We start from the raw sequence: 16,798 nt of genomic DNA on the forward strand, positions 1-16,798 counted from the left end.
TGCATTGTTTTCGAAGTTGATAAGTTTTACAATGTTGCACAGTATCAGCTTATTTGATTGGTCACCTTGACCTTTTTGTAAATCCGAGCAAAATTAAAAAGACATTATTAAATGCATGCATTTTGTTAAATGAGATGGGAAGGGGCGTTAAAAGGAGGCACTAAGTGCACTACAAAAGAAAACAGAAGAAGCGAAGTGTAACTACTTTATACGAAGCGTTGATTAATAGAGAATCTACTTGGAGAACATGAAATACATTTACATGACAAGGTTAACACTCCTTGCAAAAGTAGGACATGGCCTTGAAAATATACCGGAAGTAAGGACTATTTTCGAGCATCTTAATATTACAAACATCTAGACGAACTCTTGAGAAGGTTTCAAACTAAATCATGACTTAACGGAAGAGGGAAAGAAGACCTAAATTTCACTGGTCACTTAATTAAGGCCATAGCAGAGATGCAACTTCTTATTCCAAACAGGAATTGCAAGTTTTTGAGTCATGGTAACATATTTACAGAAATTTGCGACCAGATATGCTAATATTATCGGTAGCATAATGATCTAGGGTTAAGTTCGGATGGGTTCACCCCAGGAAAATTTTCACAACAGGTCAAGCTTTATGACATACAGTACTGTTTGATTATCGCTTATTTAGAATAAAATTTAAAAATACTGTTCAAGTTGGCTCGCCAAAATGATGTTTTACTTTTCTAAAGAGGTTAATATAAATCATTCTAACACGATCGCATTTTTCCCTATTGAACATAGAAGAACCGAAAGTGTGTGTTATTTAAGAAATAATATATCCAAAACAGTGATTTTATCGCTCAATAACATCACTGTTTGGATATACCGATCGAAATCACCGGTTTGGATATATTATTTCGATTCTAACACGACATCAACACATAAATGCTGTCGTACCTGATATTAACCTAAATTGCGCCTGATTTGTTTCCGTACTTATTTTCAGCGCGTCACATTTTAGTGGTTACGTCACGTGTATCATGATTACGTCACATGTCTAAATATAAAACGTCAAACTGTGATTTTATTGCATAATAACACACACTTTCGGTTCTTCTATGTTCAATGGGGAAAAATGCGGGGCGTGTTAGAATATGCTATAAAATCACTGTTTGACGTTCTATATTTAGACATGTGACGTAATCATTATACATGATGTGACGTAAACACTAAAAATGTGACGCGCTGACAATAAGTACGGAAACAAATCAGACGCAATTTAGCTAATTATCATGTACGGCATCATTTATATTAGAATCGAAATAATATATCCAAATCGATGATTTTATCGCTTGATAACATCACTGTTTGTCGTTCGGATGCGCATCAGTATATCATTCGGGCTTCGCCCTCGTGATATAATTCCCCGCATCCGAACTCCAAACAGTGATGTTATTGAGCAAGAAAATCACAGTTTGGGATATATTATTTCTTAAATAAAGAATTTTACGATTTATTTTTCGATAAAACAGAAATCACTCGTACACATGTATTTACAAAACCGTATAAAATGCAACAATGACCGAACACTTCTAGCTATGTCGGAAAAACTGCATTTGGTATTATGATACACCTACAGTTGATACATATACCGCAAACTTTAACGGACACACGCTCTCAAATTGCATAAGCATTTTCGAAGACACACAATGTACACTGTTATGCCCTTTTTACCAATTGACAAAAGTTTTGGTTTTAGATTAAATTTAAATTCAGCTAACAAACCAAACCTGATTCGCAATACAAATGCAAATGACATTTACAAAGAATAATATGGTAATAAAGAAAGTGTCCAAAGACTATGTTCGGGAACTATCAGTTATACATGGTCTAACCTTAAGGAATACTTAAATACTAGTTAAAAAACACAGATTACTCTTGCTTGAAACATTTCATCATAAACGTGATGGGTGATGGTAAAGAAAATGTACAATCAGAGGTCGTCTTGGCAAAACTGTGACAAAGACCGAAAAAAAGAAGAAAAAAGAATATGTATAGGGCATAGGTGTTTATATCCGCAGGAACTCTTGCTACTTAAACAGCCAGCAGTGTTATGACATATTTACGTTTCTTTGGAATACGACTTACTGCTTACAGAAAGTACTGTGAACTTCATTAAATGAAAAATCTAATACAGTAATTGACAAATTGAAAAGCTACCTTGGAAGACATGCATAGTTGAACCCATTAATGGCTTGTATGGCATTTTCATGTTACTTCATACCTAGGTTATTCATTTCTCACAAATCGGTTTAAAAGTCAATTTACCAAGAAAGAAAGCAATGGCGTTAAGCTTGTAGATTTTCTAGATAACTATCCATTTTTTAAATGTGATGTTTGTCTCCATGCTGATAAACTGGAACATATTCAATTATATTTACACATGAAACATTAATTTAACCAGTTTTTCTGATACTGATAAAATTCAATGTTATTTGTAATCTTTATCGATTTTGTTATCTTTAAAAATGGTCATATTTTACATTTGGCAACAAAACAACAAAATACATATTTACATAATATTTACTCATTTACGCTCATTTACGTGTCCGTGTCATTTATATCAACAGCTGTCTGTAATTGACACCTTATAAATGTTTAAAATCAATGGATCATCGTTTAACATAACATAAAGCTATGTCTACTCCAAAGATACAGACAGAAAGGGGCCGTTATTATGCCTATATTTTCGGTGTACTTTGCATTGGTCTTCTCGCCGGTTTGGTGATAGGAAAGCATGTCTTTGAAGGAGAAAGATCAGTTTCAGAGGTACAATGTATGAGTTTTGTCATTAATGTATCTAAGAAATTGAAGTTTTGTTATAACAAGCAACCAAAAAACGACTGTGAATAATTCGTAGAGAAGTGAAAAACGAGTGTTAATAATATAATAATAATACAAAATTTGATTGTTCCTTTTAGAAAAATGACGTTTTACGTCTATCGAAAAGAGGAATTTCATCATCTCGAGACCAGCCGTTGGAGAGACCTGGTCACACAGATAAGTAAGATACTTTAAAGTGCTTTTTATTTTACATGCATTTTTGAAATATATAATTTCCAAAACAAGTCTTATTTTTGAGTGTTTTGAATTATTTAAGAAATATCAATACTCAAAATAGAATTTGCTATTTAAAGATACAAGACCGACGATGAATATTTAATGTTATATATCAGAAATAATATTACTTAGAAATAAAGGTTTGGCAATAAAAACACTTTTCTTTAATTGCACGATTTATTATATATTTTAATAATAGAATACAAAAGATGATATAAATACTTCATTGGGTAATGCGTAAAAACATTATCTAGTGGACAAAAATGTTCTTAGATTTTTTTAGCCGACAAAATTGTGCTAAAAATTTAGTTTCAGAAAAGCCAGCAAAAAGGAAAGACGTAATTCGGACAAGAGTAACGACCAGAAACAAACGGAATGTATAAAAAACCGCTGCAAGAATTGTCCAAAGTAAAACTTTCTTCTTTTAAAAAAACCTATTTTTTACTCGAATTGTTTCTCAGCACCTTGTGTATTTCTCAATATTGCTGATAATTTGGTGTTTCTTTCTGTATTATTTTGTATTGCAATTAGGGGCATTAATAAGATTCAGATGAATAGATAATGTTATCACCATTCAAATGGTATAAAGCTACTTATAATACTGCACGTTTGTAAAGTCTCTTTTCATTTGATAAGCGTGACGTTATATACAATGTACAGCTTTTATAATACTGCACGTTTGTAAAGTCTCTTTTCATTGGATAAGCGTGACGTTATATATAGCTTTTATAATACTGGACATTTGTAACGTAGCCTTTTCTTGCAATTTAGACATGATTATCTACTGTTTACATCGGTCCTAGAAAAGCCTCTCTAAGACCTTCATGTAAAACAAGTAACGTGCTCTAAATGACGTCATTCCCGCGAATGAATTGTGTTCATAGAGTGACGTAATTTTGCCGTTACGAATGAAGCTGTAAATACTTACGCTACTATAAAACAGTGCTAAATGAAAATATTAGTCTTCGTAATTTCTTTCCGAATAATGATTTAAATGTAATGCGCAAGAAAAAGAATCATACACAGGCTGTCATTACAGACAGGAATATCTAGCTCTCGAATTAATGTTTCGGCAGGGCATCGTTACCACCGTAAACAATTTAACTTTGAGCTAGATATTCAGGTCTGTACCGGCAGCCGGTGTAAGATCCTTATACCATTGGATAACCGTGACGTTTATATTATTAGTTATAAAGATTTTTTGACAGGTTTTATGACCCTATATAAACGGTTGCTTGTAAATATAACCCGAGCCGTAAGTGAGTAGCAACACGCTGAATTAGAGAGAAATAAAAGATTCCTTTCGAACGCCCAATACAAATACCAAAATCAAGGTTCACACATCATGTAGCTTAATTTTAAGTTTAAATTGCTTTTCAGAGGAAAAGCAATACAGCCATGGGATGGTAAGGATCCCCAGATTTTCGCTCCTCTTACAGCAGACGAGATGATAAAAGTAAATGAGTTCATGATCACAAATAAATATGCTGACAACGTAAGTGCCATGTCGAGCCTCTCTCTGAAGATAGATTTCCTTACATTTATGTATTTGTACCTACCAAATAAAACTGCCGTTTTAGAGTACAAAACCGGACAAGGAGAATATCCCGGAAGGTACGCAGGCGTACTTTTTATAATTTTATTGATTATTTCTATTACATGCATATTTATATCAATCAATCTTGCTGATTTGCTAAGAAAAAAAAAAAAAAAAAAAAAAAACACGTCGCTCAACGGACTTTAGTAAATTCCAAAAGTCACACACTACAGGACATATTAGGACTAAGAGACATCTATGGTGCACCTTCCGCCGGTTTTTATTTTCCAATAGTGGTTTTGATATATAAGGCAGGCGGTGCTCCCCCTTTTCGTTCTGCATGTGTTGTCCAAAGTTATATGAATTTATATGTATCGCTATACGCCTAAGAATTTCTTTCACTGAATTCTTCCCTTTCCCTTCAATACCCATTCAATTTAAGTAGTAAATTTCATGGTTTATGTATGAGTTATTGTAGGAAGTGCACCTTACCTTCTCGCTCTTCCCGTCTTTGCCCGGTTCCTTTCTAGTGATCATAACTGAGTGAATATTATTGTGAACTGCGTTCCGTAAAAGGCATCTTTGGATTCATATTTTATTTAAGCTTTTATTCCATTTTAATATTTTATATTTAAGATTTGCACGTGTTCACGTTGCACGGGGTGCTCGTGCTGTACCAGATTATATGGAGTACAAGGTGGGACCACTCGGAGCAGATATAATGACAGCGGAACAACTTTACAATGATGGAGAGCTTGTATTTAACAGTCGTCCATTCGATGATATAGAATACGGACTTTATATGCAGTTATTAAACAAAGAAATAAAAATACTCGAACCCCTTACTAAAGAAAGTTTTGATGGCGCATTCTATCCACGAGAGAACAATGATTTACAATTTTGGGTTTGGAATGGACCACCTGGAGCATTAGCTGATGAACGGGAGACTAGAGTCATTGCTTTGTTAAATCCTTTAGCTTCAAACGGTTATGATTTTCTAGAATTGGACTTTTTACCACTGTCAGCTACAATTCATTGCCCAGGGACTGATTTTGAAGAGTGGTACATCTATGATTTTTACTACTTAAATCAAGGACCTTTCCCTAACTCAACTACTTTGCTCAACGCGTATCAAAACGGTTCTTTACGAAAGTTTAAATTACCTGATGGGTATCGCAAAACTGTCCTTGACCGTAATCTTCCAGATCGAGATAAGGGCCAACCATTCAGACGTAATTCTTTCTTATCTACACCAAGAACATATGAGCCCGATGGACCAAGATACAACATTCGAGGATATAATGTCGACTGGATGGACTGGAACTTTGATGTTTCTGCTGGCCAGCTTCGTGGTCCTGGAATCTTTGAAGTGTTATTTAAAGGCAATAAGATAGCATACGAGATTTCTTTAAATGAAATAGTAGTTATATATGGAAGTGGATCATCAGGTCAAAATAATATTATTTATTCTGATTCTACATACGGCGTTGGGAATTACAATGGAGTAATCAAATCCGTCGACTGCCCTAAGCATGCAACTCTTTTAAAAACAACTTCCTGGCAAGCATCAAGTGCATCTCCTGATGTATCGAAATCCATTTGCGTGTTTGAAGCAGACGGAGAAAATGCCCTTTGGCGACATTCTGCTTATGCATTTAAAGGTGGACTAAGAAATAATTACTTTGTCGTCCGTGTGACAACTACTTTAGCAAATTATGACTATGCAGTTGAATGGCACTTTTATCTTGATGGGAAAATATTCACAATTGTAACTGCAAGCGGTTATATTCAGGCAACATTCTGGGATCATGAAAATCCTTTTATGGGATCCGAAAAAGGAAGAGATGCGTTTGGATTCAGAGTAAGTGACAATGCACAGGGACAAATACATGATCACATGTTTGGTTTTAAGATGGATCTGGACATTCTTGGGACAGATAATTCAATGGAAGTTATTCACTGGAAAAATGACAATGTCCTATCTGCTTTACGTAGTCAGGTTCCAAATGTACCAGAAATTCCACCATATTTCCTGGATAACTGGACCAGGTATATAGAATATGAGCTCACCGAAAATGAGACCGGAAAACGGATAAATATGGATGAACCTGAATTTTGGATCATTGTCAATGAAAACGAGAGAAATAAATGGGGTAATATGCGGGGGTATGAAATAAAACCCATTTCTACCGCTGCACAGACTATGTCAGACAACCATCCGGTAATGCCAGCCCTGTCGTTTATGAAATATCACTGTGCCATTACAAAAAGAAAAGAAGATGAACAATATCTTGATTCTTCAAGTGACACACAAAGACTTGACAAGCCTGTAGACGACCTTGACAAAATGCTAAATGGCGAGTCCGTTAGAAATACAGATGTTGTTAACTGGATATCTATGGGTTTTTTGCATGTGCCTACTTCCGAAGATGTACCAATGACAACCCGCGTCGAGGCAGGATTCTTGCTCAAACCTTTTAATTTCTTTGACACAACTCCAGTGTTTGATCTTCCGGCGCGTTTTGATGCTAAATCTCTCAATATAACGGAGAGACCACCCCAATACAGACCATGTCTAGAGAAAATAAACTAACCTGATTTCTTACGAAATTACTTTACAGGATTCTAAAGTTTAATCAAATATGCTCATAGATATAATAATGAAGTTTCTTTTGGCATTGCAATTAGATAAAAAAAATTCTATTTTAAACTCAACTTTTTAAAAATCATGTTATCACATTATAATTCAGAGTGAAGTTAAATAGAAATTCGATTAAATTTGTCGTTGTTTTGACTTAAATCATCATCATCTCTTGAAAATAAAAAAGCTTTCAATATTTCACAGTAAAATTTTTTCTTTTACAATTAAATTTAAATCACAATTTTAATGTTCCATTTTGTTAAGATAAAATGTTTGCTAGTACGCGTTTATATGTTATAAGTGGGGAAATCCCTTTTAAGTAAATATGAATGGGAATGAAACTGTCCTTATCAAAAATGTATTTCGATCATATTACAGTACAACAGTCTTAAAACATAAACGGCTGACTGACAATGCAAAATGTTTTGTAACAAATAATCTGGACGATGTCGATTTTCCAACAACTATAAATAGTTCTAAAGTTAAAAATACATATGTAGCTTCAATCTCGATTACCCCTTTTATATGCTTATTTAAAACAAGCAGGAACGTCACTAACTTAATAAACATGTAAAGAAATATCATCGCTGTCCAGTCGGTTACTTGTAATCTGCTTAAAATTGAATAAACAAATTATTTGTTAGAAAAATACTACATATTCTCAAGCCCTGTCAAACTATAACAAAAATGTCAAATGTTAAAACGGATTTTTTCATACGCTTACTATATTCAACATAATTCAAACCGAAACGTAGTAATTAAGAATTAATTTTGTCTTAGCTTTTATTGAAGTTTTGAAATGTCTAGTTCCACAGGATTTCTTAATATTTATTTGAACGGGAATTACTATGCTACATGTATCTAACTTCCCTCAGCAGCTACGTGAATACACTCCCGTTACTTCACACACTATTATTGCAAATTTACCGTTTTGTAATCACACAAAAGTCAAAAGTATGTATGTGTCTATTGGTTGTAAGCTAGTCACTAGTACTGCTTGGCTTAAGTGTAGACATTAATTTCCTGTCTAAAAATATAAATATTTTTCTGAACCTATAATTTTACTTTAAAAATGACAATGATATTGCAAACTTTGTACTATACTATATTAATTTGATTACCTACAGTGATCTCGATATTGATAATTAATAGAGATGCCAATGCACATTGGCCTAAAATGTATGAAGTTTCTTTGAAGACACTGTTTTGGTATGGGCGCCAATATCTTATGTCAGGGGTCCTAGTGATTTGGTTTCGGTTACTAGTGTAACAATTATTACGAGTTACGGCCCTTTAATATTAGAACGCCATTTGCAGGTAAACAAACGTCAACAAAACGTTTCATATATAATTATATTTTCAAGGTTAGTTTGCTATTATTCTATTGTAAATTATGATATGAGCATTTCTTTGATGTCATTGTAATGTAAAGTAGAATCTATACATAGTTTCTACTACAAGGTTTTAATTGACATTATTTGTAATGCAGACTATAAGATCTTTTTAACATTATTAGCATGTGCTCGTTTCTGTATAATCGTATGGTAAGCTAGTTGATTAGCTAATAATAAATAGCCGTAAGAGGGCGTTAATTGTCGTGCAAAGCATATATAAGCAGAGGAATTCACGGTGAGGTTTAGTTTTTGTTGGTGGAAGTCAGATTGTCAACATCTAATTTAGGAGCTTTGAAGTTATACCTTCTATATATTGTCAGACAGTGTCTGTAATCCGTGTTCTCCAGGAGGCAACGCTACCGGAGAGGATTGCAAGTTTTTATATGGTAGAAAGTAAACCGGGTTGCAAGATATTTGTTGGATAATTATTTTGAAATATCAAAACAGAAACATAGAAAATACGAGCATAGTATAATATATAGGCATCAAGACGGGTTATATTAGGAAGGCATCGAGACTAGGATTTGGGATTGTTAACAAATATATCCATATTGTGTTTTGTTTATTTAATATTTGTTTAATTCAAGTCGATTTATTATATTCTGGATTGGAATCATTTTGAAATCATTGGTCTTCAAATCATTTAGGTAAGGAAACCTAGAGGAAAATTATTTATGTATAATATTGAATACGAATACATGTAAGCTCGGTACACGTTACACTAGTACTTGGCATGCTCTTGATTGAAGTCCATGTAAATTTTATATATATAACATTTTCTCGAAAAGGTTATTCCATCGTTTTGACGGGCATTATGTAATACTACTCATTTTGTTCTTCAGTAATGTCTGCTCATATGCTATGTACCATTTTGCATGGATATCTTTATGCACGAATACGTAATTTTTTCTTTAAAAACGACAGGTTAATGTGTACAATATTAAATTACACTTATAAATAGACTTATTAATAAAATATCTGACCAATCAGAAATTCTTTAAAACAATGTGTTAATAGAGGATTATTGTGCACCTTTTTGAGGCATTAACATCACCCGCCGGTTTTATTGCGTGCAGAACCCATTAAAAGGCCTATCACCGCGGGTTGCGCAAGTTTTACTCTATTTTCTGAGGATGCCACCGTGGGTTTTATTGCGTTAGGAATCTCTAAAAGGCCTATCATCATGGGTTGCGTGAGCTTAACTATATTCTCTGAGGCTATCATCGTGGGTTCTTTTGCGTTAAGAAGTCCCAAAAAACCAATCACCGTGGGTTTAAAGAGCTTCACTCTATGAATCTGCTAAAATACCTTTCATCGTCGGTTGCTTTAGATTTACTCTATTCTCTGAAGCTGCCACCGTAGGTTTTATTGCGTAAAGAATCCCCTTAAAGGCCTTTAACAGTGGGTTTCGTGAACTTTACATTTTTTCTGAGGCTGCTAACGTCAGTTTTATTGCATTAACCCATTACCTTATCAGCATTTTGTGAAAAACGGCCGTTTTCATTGAAAAGTCTCCAATTACAAGTTCAAATAAAAACTGTTTCAATACTAATCAAACGTGGCACAAGTGTTGACTAGACTATTGCCTTTGTAACAACATTTCTCAAAGAAAAACAAGTGTTGGGGGCCTAAATAAGGCATTTTTTCACCAGTTGAGACAACAAAAAATGGGGGGGGGGGGGTTTGAAAAAGGCGTTAAAAGGCGTGTATATCGCGTAATGGGTTAAGAACCCCCTAAAAGACCTTTCACCGTGGGTTGCATTACCTCAACTCTATTTTCTGAGGCTGATACAGTGGGTTTTATTGCGTTGAGAATACCCTAAAGACCTATCACCATGGCTTCCGTGAGCTAATCTCTACCCTCTGAGCCTGTCTTCTGTGCGTTTTATTGCCTTAAAAACATTAAAAAAACAATCTAATAGATTGTATTAGTTAAGAGGATCTTCTTTACTGGTATATAAGGCTTAAAGGCACAGAGATTTACTCCAAGTTCAAAAGTCGCTATACGAACCTGCATTTTGTTTTTTATTTATATAAAGTCTTAAGAAATGTCGTAAAAACGCATCAATTTCTCGTGTCAACTGTTAAAAAACCATTTGACCAATATCGTTGCAAATTCGATTTTGTACAACTTTGGAGGGTCTTCTTTGAACATTAAAAGGCCTAAAGCCCTAACCCAAGTAATATGTCCAGGAGATTTCCGCGTGGCTTAGTCATTTTTTGCACCGGCGATTTGTTCTTTCTCTATTTAAATTTCGAGAAAAGCAACATATTCACGAGCCTACCATTCAAAAACCCTTTGATCGATTCCGTTGCAAATTTGATTTTGTACAACTTAGAGGCTTTTCTTTGCACATGAAAATACTTAAAGCCCTAACCCAAGGAACATGTCCAGGAGATTTCCGCATGTCTTGGTAATTTTTTGCACCGGTAATTTGTTCTTTCTCTATATAAATTTCGGGAAAACATCATATTCACGAGCCTACCATTCTAAAACCATTTTTACTAATTCCGTTGCAAATTTAATTTTGTACAACTTTAAATGGTCTTCTTTGCACATAAAACGGCTTTAAGCCCTCATCTAAGGAACATGTCCAGGATATATCCTAATGGCTTGGTCACTTTTATGTAAATATCGGGAAAAACATCATTTTCATGAGCCTACCATTCAAAAACCATTTGATCAATTCCGTTGCAAATTTGATTTTGTACAACTTGAGAGGGTCTTCTTTGCACATTAAAAGGCTTAAAGCCCTAACTCAAGGAACATGTGCAGAAGATTTCCGCATAGCTTGGTCATTTACCGGCGATTTGCTCCTTCTGTATATAAAATATATAAATTTTCGAGAAAAAATATTATTTCGAGTCAACCGTTCATACAGTGATATTAAGACTTCATATAAATGTAATCTGGTAGATTGAATTAGTTAAGAGGATCTTCTTCACTGCCATATAAGGCTTAAAGGCACAGAGATTTACTTCAAGGAAAATAAGAGCAACTACTCCAAGTTCAATAGTCACTTTTCGGACCTGCGAGTGTCTTTATTTATATAAAGTCTTAAGAAATTTCGTAAAAAACGCATCATTTTCTCGTGTCAATTGTTAAAAAACCATTTGACCAATATCGTTGCAAATTCGATTTTGTACAACTTTGGAGGGTCTTTTTTGAACATTATAAGGCCTAAAGGCCTAGCCTAAGAAATATGTCCAGGCCGGGGTTTCCGCGTGGCTTGAACATTTTTTTTCACCGGCGATTTGATTTTTCTTTATATAAATTTCGGGAAAAAAACATCAATTTTACCAGCCTACAGTTCAAAAGCATTTTACGAATTCCAATGCAAATTTAAATTCGATTTTGTACAACTTGAGTGGGTCTTCTTTGCACATGAAAAGGCCTAAAGCCCTAACCCAAAATAATATGTCCAGGAGATTTCCGCGTGGCTTGGTCATTTTTTTTGCACCGGCGATTGGTTCTTTCTCTATGTAAATTTTGGGAAAAAACATCATATTCACGAGCCTACCATTCAAAAACCATTTAATCAATTTCGTTGCAAATTTTGTACAACTTGAGAGGGTCTTCTTTGCACATGATAAGGCTTAAAACCCTAACCCAAGGAACATGTCTAGGAGATCTCCGCATGGCTTGGTCATTTTCCAGCGATTTGCTTTTTCTGTGTATAAATTTTGGAAAAAGAAACATTATTTTTGCGAGCCTACCGTTCAAAAGCCATTTGACCAATTCCAATGCAAATTCGATTTTGTACAACATGAGAGGGTCTTCTTTGCACATGAAAAGGCCTAAAGCCTTAACCCAAGTTATATGTCCAGGAGATTTCCGCGTGGCTTGGTCATGTTTTTGCACCGGCGATGTGTTCTTCTTTCTCTATGTAAATTTCGGGAAAAAACATCATATTCAGGAGTCTACCATTCAAAAACCATTTGATCCATTCCGAATCCGTTGCAAATTTGATTTTGTACAAATTGAAATGGTCCTCTTTGCACATGAAAAGGCTTAAAGCCCTTTCCCAAGGAACATGTCCAGGAGATTTCCGCATGGCTAGGTCATTTTCCGGCAATTTGCAATTTGTATATAAAATGTATAAATTTTCGAGAGAAAAAATCATTATTTCGAGTCAACCGTTCATACAGTGGTCTTCTGACCTTATATAAATGTAAATCAGTGCTGGTGTGTGTGACAAAAACGCGCTTGAGGGAGCTCGACCTTGTAGGATTTTTTCAGTACAGTTAGCTATTACAAAATGAACGCTACGCGTGTTAAAGAATAATCTTATAGGAATTGATGTCGTGCACAGTTAAAATGAATGCTACGTGCTTAAAAAAATAATTAAGTAGATTGTGATGGCTTTGAGGATCTTCTTCACAGATCGAAATAATAATCAGGCTAAAAATATAGCTACTGCAAGAAAAAAGATAGCAAGTGGACTGCATATAATTGTCGCTCTTTGGATAGGCAATTTCTTGGTTAAGTAAATAAGTAAGCCAACCTTTTAAACACAATTTGTCTGATTTTTTTTCTGTACAACTTTGGTGGACTTTGCACAAAATGAGGACCAAAGCCCTAGACCAGGAAATGTCTGCAGGGCCTTGTCATTTTTTTGGCCGGCGTTTTGTTCTTCCTCTATATAAAGTGCATAGTCGTTCTCAAAATACACAACATTCTAAAGCAAAGCGTTAAACAGCATTTGTCTGATTCCGATGACAATTCGTTTTTGTACAACTTTGGAGGGTCTTCTTTGCACAAAATGCACCAAACAATTACCCCGGGAGTTGTCCGCATGACATGGCCAATTTTTTGGACCGGCGTTTTGTTCTTTCTCTATATAAAAAGCATGTTTACATTTTCGTAAAAAAACACCATATTCTAGAGCCAACAGTTTATAGAACATTTATCTGATCGTGTTGCAAATTAGTTAGTGTACAACTTTGGAGGGTCTTTCTTGCACAAAATGAAGTCCAGAGCCCTAACCTAAACAATATGTCCGGGAGATTTCCTCATGGCATGGTCATTTTGGGACCGACAGTTTTTCGCTATAAACGTAGATCATCTGAAAATGTACAAAGTCGCATCATCCAGACAAAACCCTCCTGATGAAATTATATTTAACAATATTTGACCGATCACAACATGATACGAATGTTATTTAGTGGTGTTAGACAAAACACACTTTAGAGCACGATTTTACAGGAATAATCGTTATGCACAGATAAAAAAGTAGATAAAAACTGAAGACCAAAGATATCAGAAAGGCTTTAACACTTCATTCGATAATGATCCTAAATATAAAAGAAATGAATGATCAAGTAAACAAGAAGGACAAAAAATTAATCAGAGAAATGGTATGTAGAGACAAAATACTGAAAAATTACAAGCTATGAAAATATGCTCAAAAAGTATTATCTATGAAAGTGACCAAGAATACAAAAAGGCAAACCAAAGAAAAACGATGCTCATTGATAAAAACATTAGCTGTAAGCTTTGTTTAACGTGATGACAAATCACGTATCATGGGGGGTAAGAAGTTCACTGTTACATGACACGGAACCAAAAAAACAGATTCGCCTATTAAATGACAGTATGAAAAACTTACATGAAAAGTTCTTTAGTGAGCACACAAGTAAAATATCATACAGTCTTTCTTGTAAACTTAAACAATTTTATGTCATCAAACCAACATAGAAACACAGAGAAACATGCCTTAGCAAAGATCATGAAAACATACAATTTAAGATTAACAAATGTTTCCAAGAAAAGGCAATAGAAACAAATAATATTGATTCCCTATTGAAAGAGATAAGTTGTAGTACAGAAAGCAAAGCATGTACGTACAGAGAATGTGCAAAATGTCGTACCAAAAGTTTGCCATTTAAAAATGCCGATGGCAGAGAAGTATTTTGGTCCAACTGGAAAAATGTACGATTTGAAAAAGAAATGAGAAACGAAAATTGCACCGAGGAAAGAAGAAAAATTGTAAAAACGATGAAACAAAAAGAATATGGAACTCTTGAAAACCTTACTTTTGACATGCAAAATAATTTGAAACGAGTTGGGAGACATGTATACAATATCAAACATCAATATAGATCAATTAGGAAACTTAGAGAATCACTTGGAGATAAAGATGTAATAGTACATATAGACTTTTCAGAAGATTAATACTCGTGTAAATGCAGATCAGAAATACAGGGTATGCACTTTGGTTCCTCCCAGAGGCAAATTACCCTTCACACTGGTATAGTATACTATAAGGACAGAAGTCATTCATTCACAACATTATCAGACATCATGTTCCAGGGTCCAGCAGCCATATGAAGCATGTCCTAAATAAAATTGTTCAACAGAAAAATATTGAAAGGGTCCATTTTCTGTCTGATTGACCTACAACTCAGTATAGGTCAACGAACAATTTTTACATGCTTTCAAAACTAATTTTTGAACTTGGTTTTAAGTCAGCAACTTGGAATTTCTGTCTGGGAGGCCGGGCACGGCAAAGGTGCTTCCGATGGCATTGGTTCATGTGTTAAACAATTAGCTGACTCTCTTGTATTACATGACAAGCAAGATGTCACAAAGGACGCTGAGCTGTTAGAAGGGTTGACAAAGCTGGGCACAAAGATTGACCTGTATGAAGTAACACAGGCGGACATTGATTCATTCAATGAATATATTGATGCAAATATTCCTTCTGTTCCTGAAACGATGAAAATACATCAGGTAATTTATTTTAATTGCACTAACCTTGATCTAAAATGAAATCATTTTTAGTAAAAAAAGTTTCAATGTAATGATATTTAAACGACATGTATAAAACTTAAACTAAGTTGTGTGATCGAAGTTAATTAATTACAATGTATATGTTTTCAAACAATATTTTGTATAAAACTCTGCATGCGTAGGTACATAAAGGAGAAATCGTAATTGATGGATTATAAAATTAACACGAGCTGTTATTATTGCACGTCTTTTTAAAATTTTCTTGGTAAAGGTGCCATGTAAAAGCTTACTGCAGTAGTACCTGATGATAACCCGATACTTTTAACATCAAAATAAAAAAAAACTCATATCACGCTCACAACCAGAATGCAAGACGAAAAATAAATATTTTTTGGGATACACTAATGACAATCGCAAATTCATTTTATGCAGAAATAACGCTAATGAATCTTTTCGTTCATAAACATTTCTTCAAAAGTTTGGGTTTTAAAGGTGCCTTTTTATGCAGTTGTGTAAATTACTAAAAGCTGTATCAACTCTCTATTATTAATTTTCTAGTTTTAAAAAAAATTCACTGTATACTTTGTTTTAATCAGATTGTTGATACAAAGCCATATACTATCTACTCCCGTCCCCCGAGCTGTTTTTTGCAGTTGGAATGATTGTGACTGCTATAATCCAGTTAAGACTAGCTTTGTAAACATGAACAAACATGGAGAAAAAGAGAGTCTGCAGGTAAAAATGTATACATAGTGAGATGTCACCAACATTTTTATTCTTTCAAGTGTTAAAAGAACATTTATGTTAGTTCCTGAAATATGTTTGAATTAACCAGCAAAGAGCTGTTGATATTATAAGATGATGATAATAGGCTTATTAAAATATTGCACACAGCTTGAAGAATGTCTATTTATAAATTTGTAATAATTTTGTTAGTACTTATTACAACATGTTGCAAAGTATAGGAGAAAGTGTGCATACTCCCCATGGTCAAACTTGTTTAGCATCTGAATTTTATTTATAAGTCTTACATAAAATTATTACACAATATTATGATGGCAGAACATGGTGTCCCCTACAATGGTTACAAATGTACGTTTCTGAATATCAGGTTTATATTACATGACTTAAGTTTAATAAAACGCACAATACGATCCTTAATATTAGCATAGATTCTGTAATTATGTAAAAGTACAATGATATTTAATGCTAAACATTCTTTGCTTCTTAATTATAGAGTAGAAATTGTCAATATTTTATCAAATAATGAATATCATTTTGAATTACATATATTTAAGAATCAACGTTGCATATTTTTTCAAATCAAACAATGCATTTTTAAAATTGAAACTGCTGGAGTTGATTTCTGTACACTATATTGTAGGACACAGTTCTTGTTAAAG

At 34.1% G+C, this 16,798-nt stretch overlaps 1 protein-coding gene across 1 annotated transcript; it reads left to right on the forward strand.

The window, feature by feature from the left end:
- The first annotated feature begins 2,641 nt into the window (after positions 1 to 2,641).
- LOC132745290 (amiloride-sensitive amine oxidase [copper-containing]-like) lies at positions 2,642 to 7,616 on the forward strand. The gene is made up of 5 exons (XM_060734171.1): positions 2,642 to 2,799; positions 2,952 to 3,034; positions 3,400 to 3,498; positions 4,471 to 4,704; positions 5,264 to 7,616. Exons 1-5 carry the CDS (start codon positions 2,668 to 2,670, stop codon positions 7,218 to 7,220), a joined length of 2,505 nt encoding a protein of 834 aa, XP_060590154.1. The 5' UTR covers positions 2,642 to 2,667; the 3' UTR covers positions 7,221 to 7,616.
- The last annotated feature ends 9,182 nt before the right edge of the window (positions 7,617 to 16,798 follow it).

Source organism: Ruditapes philippinarum, unplaced genomic scaffold (assembly GCF_026571515.1).
Source record: "Ruditapes philippinarum isolate M1 unplaced genomic scaffold, ASM2657151v2 ctg448_1_1_1_1, whole genome shotgun sequence".
NCBI classification, from domain to species: domain Eukaryota; kingdom Metazoa; phylum Mollusca; class Bivalvia; order Venerida; family Veneridae; genus Ruditapes; species Ruditapes philippinarum.

Excerpts from the sequence above, each read along its gene's own strand:
- LOC132745290 (XM_060734171.1), top strand. The coding sequence starts at position 2,668 with ATGTCTACTCCAAAGATACAGACAGAAAGGGGCCGTTATTATGCCTAT. Across the intron at positions 3,499-4,470 it reads CGCTGCAAGAATTGTCCAAA|AGGAAAAGCAATACAGCCAT; the intron begins GTAAAACTTTCT and ends ATTGCTTTTCAG. Across the intron at positions 4,705-5,263 it reads CAAGGAGAATATCCCGGAAG|ATTTGCACGTGTTCACGTTG; the intron begins GTACGCAGGCGT and ends TTTATATTTAAG.